Here is a 10,747-nt window from a genome sequence, read left to right as displayed (position 1 = left end):
GCGGCCACTGCACTCCAGTCTGAGCGACCGAGTGAGACTCCAACTCAAAACAAAAAAAAAGACATGTATATGCATAGCTAACATTCTGGTCATCCAGTTGAGTGAGCATACTCTTGTATAGTAGATGTCTAGAAGCCTAGACTGGTAAGAAATTGGTATGAACTGGTATTTTACTCAGATACTTTCATTCTTGTTGACCCTGAAATATACTTTTCTTTGATTCAGTTCTTTTCTCTTGATAAAGAAGCTTTGATAAATAGGAAAGATGTAATTTTAAGGCTCACAGTGTGACCATGTTTCTGCATTGAATCATATATTAGATTGTTTTTTTCTTTCTCAGAATATAAATGTTGAGTTTAAGTTGAAATTTAAATCTTTTACGTAGAACTGATAATTGATTATAAAATTTTGATTAACATTTCAATTTTTTTTGCATGCTGTATTTTTTTATTTTAAAGATGTGGGGTACAATTCAGGATTAAGTATTCAATTGGTCATTGTACAGGTAAAGTTTGGGCATGACTTTGGTCCCCACTTCACTTGATTGAGATCAGATACCCTTATTCATACAGGTAAAGTTTGGGCATCCCTTTGGTCCCCACTTTGCCTGGTTTGTGATCAGGTACCCTTATTGATGGTGTGTCTGCCCCCACCCCCATCCCAGCAGTATCCTGCTACTGCCATTCCCTTTCTTATAGTATTATGATTATTGTTCAGGGTCCACTTATGAGTGAGAACATGTGGTACTCAGTTCCTTGTTTCTATGATTAATTACTTATTGGGCTCTAAATCCATCCAGGTGTCTGTGAAGTTTATAATTTTGTCCTTTACAGCTACATAATATTCCATCATATATATGTACCACATTTTTTTTACCCACTCTACTTTTGATGGGCAGCATGGTTGGTTCCATGTTTTTGCTGTTGTGAATAATGTTGCAGTAAACGTGTGTACAGGTATCTTTTTTGTAGAATGATTTGGGTTCTTCGGGGTATGATTTGAGTTTCTCCAGGTATATTCTCAGAAGGGGGATTGCTGGGTTGTATGGAAGGTCAATTTTAGATCTTTTAGAAATTGTCACACTGTTTTCCATAGAGGTTGTACTAGTTTACACTCCTCCCAACAGTGTAGAAGCATTTCTTTTTCCCACAATCTCTGCAGCATCTGTTGTTTTTTGAGTTATTGATGATGGCCATCCTGACTGGAGTTAGGTGGTATCTCATTGTGGTTTTAATTTGTATTTCTCTAATGATTAATGAGGCTAGCATTTTTTCATGTATCTGTTGACTGTTCATATGTCTTCTTTTGGGAAGTATCTGTTCATATCTTTTGCCCATTTTTTTTTTTTTTTGAGTTGGCGTCTCACTTCTTTGCCCAGGCTGGAGTGCAGTGGCACACTCACAGCCACCCAAGAGTCAACCTGCTGGGCTCCAGCGATCCTAATGCCTCAGCCTTCCAAGTAGCCAGAATTACAGGCGTGCATTACCATGCCTGGCTAATTTTTTTTTTTTTAATTGTAGAGACAAGGTCTCGCCAAGTTGCTCAGGCTGGTCTCGAACCTGTGGGCTCAGGCAATCCACTTGCTTCAGCCTCCCAAAGTGCTGGGATTTCAGGCTGAGCCACCAAGCCTGACCTTTTGCCCACTTTTTAATAGGGCTGTTTGTTTTTGTCTTTCTGGCACATTTGGGTTCCTTGTAGGTTCTAGATGTTAGGCCTTTGTCAGATATACAATTGGCAGATATTTTTTTCCCAGTCTTTGGGCTGTCTCCATGCTCTCTCTATGGTTTCTTTTGCTTTGCAGAAACTTTTCAGTTTGATGAGGTTCCACTTGTCTATCTTTTCTTTTATGGCATGGGCATTTGGAGTTTTATTTATTGATTCCAAGATATACTACTCGTGGTAGAGTTGTATAATTACAAATAATAGCATCTTTTTCTTAATAGTACATAAAAACATATTGGAGTATCTTACAGTTAATAGAGTCAGATCCATTATTAATAATATATTTGATGAAATGTAATATTATAAGTTAAATACACTAAGCAACATGACAAATTTTTAAAACTTTAATATTTTAAAAATAATTTCTAAAGAATATGAATATTACATTAAAATTGAATAAGGCAGAAATAAAAAATGAAGCACAATGGTTTGACTGCTAGTTTATTGTTATTGAAGAGCTAATGTAGCACATTTTGTAGAAATGAAAAGTTAATGTGATCGAACATAAAATTAAGACACCCTTAAATTAGAAGAATACAAAATGCAAATAGTTAATGAAAAGTTTTGTTTCATTTTATTTTACCTTTTTTATTAATGTACAACATGTACAGAAATGTACACAGATTATAAGTGTATAGCTCAGTGATACATCATGAAATTGACACATTGTGGAATACACATTTCTTGGACAAGAACTAGAAAATTACCAGTAATCCCAGAAGCTTACCCTCCTTGTGCTCCCTCCTAATTGCTATCCCATTCTCCTCCCCAGAGGTAACCATCCTGACAGCAATAGATTAATTTCACTTATTTTAACATTAAATAAATTGAACAATTCGGTGTTTATTTTGTGTCTGTATTCTTTTTGTCCTACATTATTAGGTATAGTATATTTTTATCACTGTGTAATAGTCTGTTATATTAATTGTACCACAATATATCTGTCTTACCATTGAGGGACATCTGGATTGTTTCTGATTTGTTTCTGTTATATTACCTGGAAGAACATTCTTGTCTATGTTTTTGGTACACATGGACATGCTTTTCTGTTAAGTAGTATATGTAGGAGTAGAATTTGTGTGTCTTCGGTTTTGTAGGTAATGCCAAACAGTTTTCTAAAGTAGTATTCATTATTTTTAATTTATGAGTTTATTTTAAATGTGGCCTAGAAGGACTTTTATAATTCAGCTGTCATCTTAATATGTCGTTCAGTGAAATTACTGGTAGCAACAAAGGCCGGAAGATGTTAGAGAAGATGGGCTGGAAAAAAGGAGAGGGCCTCGGGAAAGATGGCGGAGGAGTGAAAACTCCGGTAAGACTTGCATTTTCTTTCACTCATTTGTTCTTACAGCAGATATCGTCTGTGTGCGGTAACATGCCAAGCATTGTCCTAAGTGCTAGGAATATAGTAGCAAGCAAAAACAGACATGCTTACTGCCTTTGTGGCATTCACAGTTACCAGTTTTGTTTTGTGTTTTATGTTTTGAGAAAGCCTCAAAGTTTTTTCCTACATCAAAGCTAGGATAGTTAATGTCGTTTTCTGAGCCAAAGATTCTTCTGTGTCTTAGAGTTGTTTAATGACTTTCTTACTGTACCTGGTACTGAACACTACAGGAACAGTCAGTGTTAGTTTATAAACAGGCGGATTCTGTGTTAGAGAATATGTTAGGTTTAGAAATTAACATGTAGCATGCAATATAGAGAATAATGTCTGGAAAACAATACAGTGGTTCAATTATATAGTTCCATGATTCATAAAAGATTTGGGTTATCTTTCACAAAAACCTTAAGAAGTAACCTGACTACAGAACTTTCATGATAATTACTTGGTACCTAAAGAAATAATAGATGGATCAGTGTAAGTATATACCATTGTACCTCAATGAAAAGAACAAGGGTTTTGTAGTCAGATCTAGGTTAAAATGTGTGCTGTCATTGACTAGCTGTATGGCTTTGGACAAGTCTGGGCTTCAGTTTTCTTATGAAAGAATGAAGATACGAACTGTTTTTCATGTATGTCCTAGAGAGAAGGCCCCTAAGCATGTTACCCTGGTAGCTTTTAATATTCTTAAAATATTGAGATGTGCTCCCCTTCTCTTACTGAAAACAATTAGTCAAATTCTCTTTATGACTTTTTTTTTTTGAGTTGGAGTCTCACTCTGTCGCCCAGACTGGAGTGCAGTGGCCGCTCCCGGCCACCGCAGCCTCGACCCGCTGGGCTCCAACGATCCTTCCGCCTCAGCCTTCCAAGTAGCCGGAATTACAGGCGCGCGCTACCACGCCTGGCTAATTTTTTTTGATTTATTGTAGAGATGAGGTCTTGCTGCCCAGGTGGGTCTCGAACCCTCAGGCTCAGGCAATCCACTCATCTCAGCCTCCCAAAGGCGCGGGATTACAGGCTGAGCCACCGAGCCCGGCTCTCTTTATGACTTTTAATGTTAGACCTATTTTTTACTTGTTCATTTGCTTTGGTAAAAGACAGGAGATATAAATATGTCCATTGCCTTTATTTCTGGCAATGGGATGCCATACTCTGCAGCATCTAAATGAAATTTGCTGGTGGCTATTTAAGGAGCACTCTACTTTGTTTTTTTGAGTCGGATTCTCACTCTGTCACCCAGACTGGAGAGCAGTGGCATACTCAGGGCCACTGCAGCGTTGGCCTGCTGGACTCAGGTGATCCTTTGGCCTTAACCTTCCAGGTAGCTGGAACCAGGCACGCACCACCATGCTCAGCTAATTTTTTGATTTATTGTAGAGACAGGGCCTCACCAAGTTTCCCAGGCTGGTCTCGAACTCCCAGACTCAAACAGTCCTCTCACTTCTGCTTCCCAAAGTGCTGGGATTACAGGCGTGAGCCATCGTGCCTGGCAGCACTCTACTTTCTGTAGTGTAGGCTGTACTTATTGACAGGCAAGACAATGTAGAAAAATGAGTTTCGATTCCATGTTTAATGGCATATGTATTCCTCTGTGTATTTGATGCAGGCTTTTCTTTTTCATTAGTAGCAGATTTCAATGTGTTTAGACTCTAAAATAAGTCCTGTGTTGAATTTTTGTTACCAGATCCAGCTTCAGCTTCGGCGAACGCATGCAGGCTTGGGGACAGGCAAACCATCCTCAATTGATGATGTTCACCTTCTCCAAAACAAGAACAAAAAAAATTGGGACAAAGCACGAGAGAGGTTTGCTGAAAACTTCCCTGAAACTAAACCTCAAAAAGATGCACCAGGGCCCATGCCTTGGGTAAAAGGGACTGTAGAGTAAAAGCTAATCATTGAACAAAATTCAAACTTTTTTTAAAAAGAGTTTGGAAACTCTTATTTTATTACAGAAGTTTTCTCCCCCAAAGTGTCAGTAGCTTGAGGGAGCTGTGTCACAGTTTACTCCCTTATGATTTAGAAATGTGTTATAAAGTGTCATTTGCAGCTTTTAAAAACTATTTTATAAACTAATAAATAGTGACTGAATCAAGTTATGTAGTAAGTGGACTAAAGTTCACAGGGCACGGATGAGTTTACCAAACTTTGTTAATTTTATCTTGTCATTTACAACAACCATATAACTGACCAGCCATGTAAACAAAACTCATATAACCACAATGACTTAAATATATATTTGTCCTTGTCTCCATATATTCATTATTGTAAGATGCACAAAAGAAACATCAAAAGTTATAAAAAATAATCTGACTATATGCATCTTTGTTTATGCCCTTTAGAATTTAAATTTAGATAAAAAATGTTGAGAAAACATGGGTAGTGGTTTGTACATTTTATTATTTTTGGAATAGTCTAAATAATATTATTGAAGAACTAATGAACAGGTGACATGTTGTAGAAAATTAGTCTTTTATTATTTTCTTCTGTGAAGAATCTATTGATTTGTACTATATATCCAGCATTTACATTTGGTTTGTTTCACAGCTAATGAGGTATTTAGCTATGAACAACTGAGTACAGTATTGAAATAGTCAACATGCTGGCATTTGTAGTTTTAGTAAATACCATTGCAGGCAATGGAGTTGTGCCAGAGAAATCTGATTTCCAGTGCAGAAGGAATGCTTAGCCAGGGCCTCAACCTCAAGATATTTACTGAAAATGTCCTAGATGCAATAAAAACATTATGACATTAGAGGAAGTAATATGTTGAACCAGTGATTTAGCATATTGATCTGCTTTGAATTTGCAACTGGTTAAAATTTTCCTCTTTATATGGGTAGTTATAACAAAGGGGAGCCTCAGGTAGAACTGCAGTGCAGCTTTTTGGGCACAGGTGTCACTGCTCTGCCAGCTATCGCTATTTTCTTTTGTGTTCAACTTTTCTCTCAGCTGTTTGCTGGGAATTGATGCTGGAACTGACCCTTTTTTGGCAGTGAATATAAGTTGTAGCTTCCCTATCTCCTCCAAAGAAATGTCTTCAAGATGTAGAAATAAGGAAAATTCTGAAAATAAAAATTATACAGTAGTGAAGATAATTCAGAAAGAAAAGCTGCCTATTGGAATTTACCATCTAAATGGTATAGGATACTTTGGGAAAAAGAGAAACAGGGAAAGAGAAATTATGACTGAAGGTGAGAGATAAGAACAAATTGTCCAGTTCTGATAGGCTTAAGCTGGGGTCATCAGGCCCTATAACTCCAAATTTGGGTAAAGTATTTTTCTTTATCCTTCCTGGCGTCCTACACAGTCTGACACATACATGTGTACATCAGACTTGGAGACAGCAGAAGTGTCCTGCATTATTTTCTCTGAAATAGAAAAAAATAGCTATTCATTTAAATGTGATTCTGGTGCTGGTGCCCTGTACACAAGGTAACAATGTAGGGACCCCTAAAGTAGGTCTTGCTTCTGGTGGATCTTACTTATTGGGTTTGTATGTGGCTATCAATAATATTTCCTATTTTATTATTGGGAAAAACATTTTTCATAATTTTCTTCTGTTAAGAGAATGGAAAATTTGAAAATAGTGATAAAAATTGAAATATATGTGGTATTTGCATTATTAACCCCTTTTCAGATCTAAAGTCTCAGGGTCCCACTATATAGTGGTTAAAAAACTGAATAACATCTGGGTTTATTACCATCTGTTAAATAAGAATAATATTTATTTCACATGTCTATCTTGAATAGCAGATGAGAAGATGTATATAAAAGCACTTTGTAAACTGTAAAAGTACACATGTGAGCTTCTATTTGTTTAGAAGCATAAATGTGAATTATGTACAGTTTGGATTATGCATAAAATTTTTTGTGTCTAATATTTTAAGTAGTTTATTCACACAGTATAAATTGGTTTTAAAGTGTGTATTTTAAGTGGAGCTATACAAGTGGCTGAATTTTAAGAAATCTAACATTTTATATTTTTCCCAGAACATGGGAAGCTGGCAAAGTGAGAACAGACGAAACCATCAACAGTAGGGTAACGTAGAAATTGTTTTCTAGCATTAAATAGCTAGAAGCAGCACTCTTATCTTCAAAAAGAGAAGAACCCTTTTTTTCTACCTTTGAGACAATTGCTACTTTTGATGTTTCCTTTTTATTCTAGTCTTGAACTTATGAAAAGTATTTGTTCATCTAAATCAAAAACCTTCTGACTTTTCATGTAAAAGATTATTTATTAATTTGGTGATTTTCAAAGAGCAGGCAGAAGAAGATAGAAATCTCAAAAAAAAAAAAAAAAAAAAAAAAGAAAGTAGGAGGTGTCGGGGATAGCTCAGGCCAAGGCAGGAGGATTGCTTAATGCTAGGAGTTTGAGGCCAACCTGGACAACATAGCAAGACCCTGTCTCCACCACACACACAAAAAAGGAAACAGGTATAATTGTGTAGTTAGCCGTGCATACATACACATTTGTAACAAGTAAAAATTCACCTGGAAGTGGAAAGGCTTTCCAGGCTCAACCGTGGGCATTGTTCTCACATGTGTGCCTACTTTCACTGACCACCTCCATACCCATAACTTCTAGGCTGTCTTAGTCAGGATGTTGATTCTGAGCTCTTGACCTACAAATCCATCTCAAAGTTACTTAAATGCAATTTATCCAAGACTGAACCTGTAATCTCTAACTCTAGTCTCCAGTTTGCCCTCTCAGGCCGCTAACACCTTCTGTCCAGTTGTGTGAGGCAGGAGCCTGAGTCAGCCTCTCTCTCACCACCACAGCCTTTTCCCCCTTCCTCCCAGTTTCCAGTATGTCAGATCAGTGCTCTGTCGCCACTCCTCAACATCATCAGATATGCCTGTCCTTTCGCCTCATAGGGCCTCTTAAAGCTGGATTCTTTGTAGAATGCTCTTCCTCTCTTCCTTCACCATTTTGCAAAGCTAATTCTGACACAATCTTAGATCTCTGCTAATTGATTCTTCAGGGATGCCTTGTTTGAACTCCTAGGCTCGATGAATTATCTTTGATACATGTTCCTGAAAAAACATATTTCTTTCACTTAAAGTGCTTATCTTGGTTCATGGGTATATTAGTGTGGTGAGTGTAATATTTGTCTATGTCTCTGGATTTTTAAGTGCTATATGGTCAGGCTTTGGTTTTGCTGACTCCTGCATGCTTAGAGCCTAGCACCATGTCTGGCTTACATGCCTGTAGGCATGGAAACAAGCAAGATGGATTTGGGGGACTACATGTGGCTTGATGGGATTTTATGTGACTGAAGAAACTGGGAACTGAGGCTACATAGAGGATCTAAAACTAAGACTTTAAAGCTATTTTGACCATGATCTACAATAAGAAATACAATTTATATCAGCCCAGTACATGAGCACATGTATATGCAAATGTAACATAGATTTTACATGCCAGTACTTTGCCATAAGTTCATGTAATGCACTCTTATTTTCTAACTCATGGATTCCATCCACCAAATTGTTCTACAATTAGATTGCCCAACTGTTTCTCAGAACCCCTGGCATTGCCTTAGGAGCTGCAGCTGTGTGTGTGTGTGTGTGTGTGAAGGAGGTGGGGAGGGCTTAGGATGCCACACTGGTGACTCCAGTTCTCGTGCTCTTAACCACAATAGGTCTGTATTGATCTGGTTTACAACTTAAGTTTCTGAATAGATTTCATAAGATTTCATTGCATAACAAAGAAGAGGGGGAAACTGAGCTACTTACCCATAGCCATTCTTGCATATTGTGTTAAGAAATTTACACAATTAAAAAGTTAAGGAATTTATCTCTGAGGCAATGAGGAATCCACTGAAGAATTTTGAGGAGGAAAGGGCCCTCATACTGCATTCTAGCAGAATCCCTGGTTGATTGAAGTGGGCAGAATGGAGGCTGGAGACCTCCTTGAGGGTTTGTTCAGATATTATTGAGCATCCACCAAGTGCTGTGCAGATCTGGAAGGGCAGGAGCTGTGATGGAGCTACTCATTACTGTATCCTCAGCACCTAGCACAGGGTGGATGCTTGGGAGCTCCTCAGCTGACATTTGCAATACACATCCATGGAATACACATCTGTGGTACGTCAGGTACTGTGCTAGGCATTTCATGGACATTCTTATTCCTGCCACTAGCTTACAAATTAGAAAACAGGTCAAAAAACCTTTTGTGACAGAAGTGACAGGGCTGGCGTTTCAGTCTTGATTCTTCTCATCCCGGAGACAGATGGTTAAGAACACAAGCTAAAGAGGCTGAAGACCTGTTTTAGATTAAAATTTCACCACTTCTGAGCTCTGTCCCAAGTGTCTTCATGGGGGTTGGGGGAAGATTAAATTAGATAAGATCTTTGTGGCACAGTGTCCAGCACAGAATAAGCCCTCACATACTAGCGATTTTAGCATTGTCATCATCCACACTAGCAATACCAAAGGCGTGGTTGCAGGAGTAGGAGCCAGGAGTGGAAATAGTGGTTACTGAAGTTGGGGAGGGTGAGTAGTGAGCTAGCAAACGGATTGGTCATTGTCATTCCCCGAGGTGATAGGAGATAGGTGTGGACAAGTAGCCTGAGTCAGGAGCTCAGTTTCTTACTGAGTATTGGAGAATGAGCAGGAGATTGGTAGATGATAGTGAGAAGGGATAGAAGGTATTGTAGGACATCACTTTGAAAATATAGCCATCTGGATAAATGATAGGAAGGTCTCACAGACCAGGCTTGGCTCTTAGTGCCCTGTGAGAGCAGAGGAACCACAGGGAGAATTCTAAGAGGAACTGGATTTCAAAGACTTGGATATAAAAATCTTTCAGCAGCATGCATGAATTCAGCAAATAGCCGTGAAGCACTTAGCTGAAGCCAGCACTGTTCTGAGCGCTAGGGATACAGCATTGAACAAAACAGATAAGACTCCCTCCTTTCATCGAGCTTACATTAATTTTTAGAGACTATTTGGCCGAAAGTAAAGGCCAAGTAATACATGAAGGCCTTGATAGTTCCATAGAGTATTGTCTACAATAGTTTCTGTTCATCCCAAAGCTCTAAGACCAAAATTTTAAAGCCCAAGCTTGGGTAGTGTGTGGTGGGGGATGGATTTGGGTTCTTTTCTTTTTTTTAGTTTTTTGGGGCTTTTTTTTATGTTTTCAGTCAGATCTGTCTCTAAAACATATTTAGGAGACTCTTAAAGACTGCCTTCAAAAATTTTTTAGTCATGTTTTTGAGAATTTTGGATACGTAGACAACAAACAATAAGACCTTACAGAGACTGCATCTCCTCAGTTATGTATCTTCTCTAGTAACCTGAGGATAATAGCAACTGCCCACACATATATTTGGGTCTTATGGTTTTAAATCTGAGCAGTAGATTATTGAAGTACAGTCAGGAGTCAGTTAATGGCGGGGATACTTTCTGAGAATTGCATTGTTAGGTAATTTTGTCATTGTGTGAACATCTTAGAGTATACTTAACACACACCTAGGTGGTCTAGCCTACTACACACCTAGGCTATGTGGTATAGACTATTGCTCCTAGGCTACAAGCCTGCATAGAATGTGACTACTGAATACTGTAGCAGTTGTTACACAACGGTAAGTACTTGTGTATCTAAACATAGACAAGACACAATAAAAATATGCCGTCATAATC

At 38.1% G+C, this 10,747-nt stretch overlaps 1 protein-coding gene across 1 annotated transcript in view; it reads left to right on the top strand.

The window, feature by feature from the left end:
• Positions 1–6,983, top strand: part of AGGF1 (angiogenic factor with G-patch and FHA domains 1) — a 39,843-nt gene extending 32,860 nt beyond the window's left edge. Inside the window, exons 13-14 of the mRNA XM_008055265.1 lie at positions 2,935–3,034; positions 4,788–6,983. Coding sequence (XP_008053456.1) covers positions 2,935–3,034; positions 4,788–4,988 — 301 coding nt within the window. The 3' untranslated portion in view covers positions 4,989–6,983. The remainder of the gene's footprint in view (positions 1–2,934; positions 3,035–4,787) is intronic.
• The last annotated feature ends 3,764 nt before the right edge of the window (positions 6,984–10,747 follow it).

This window comes from Carlito syrichta, unplaced genomic scaffold, assembly GCF_000164805.1.
Source record: "Carlito syrichta isolate Samal-C Ts95f unplaced genomic scaffold, Tarsius_syrichta-2.0.1 Scaffold301803, whole genome shotgun sequence".
In the NCBI taxonomy this organism is placed as follows: domain Eukaryota; kingdom Metazoa; phylum Chordata; class Mammalia; order Primates; family Tarsiidae; genus Carlito; species Carlito syrichta.
Note: the sequence above shows the minus strand (reverse complement) of the source record. Positions and strands in the feature narration are given on the sequence as shown.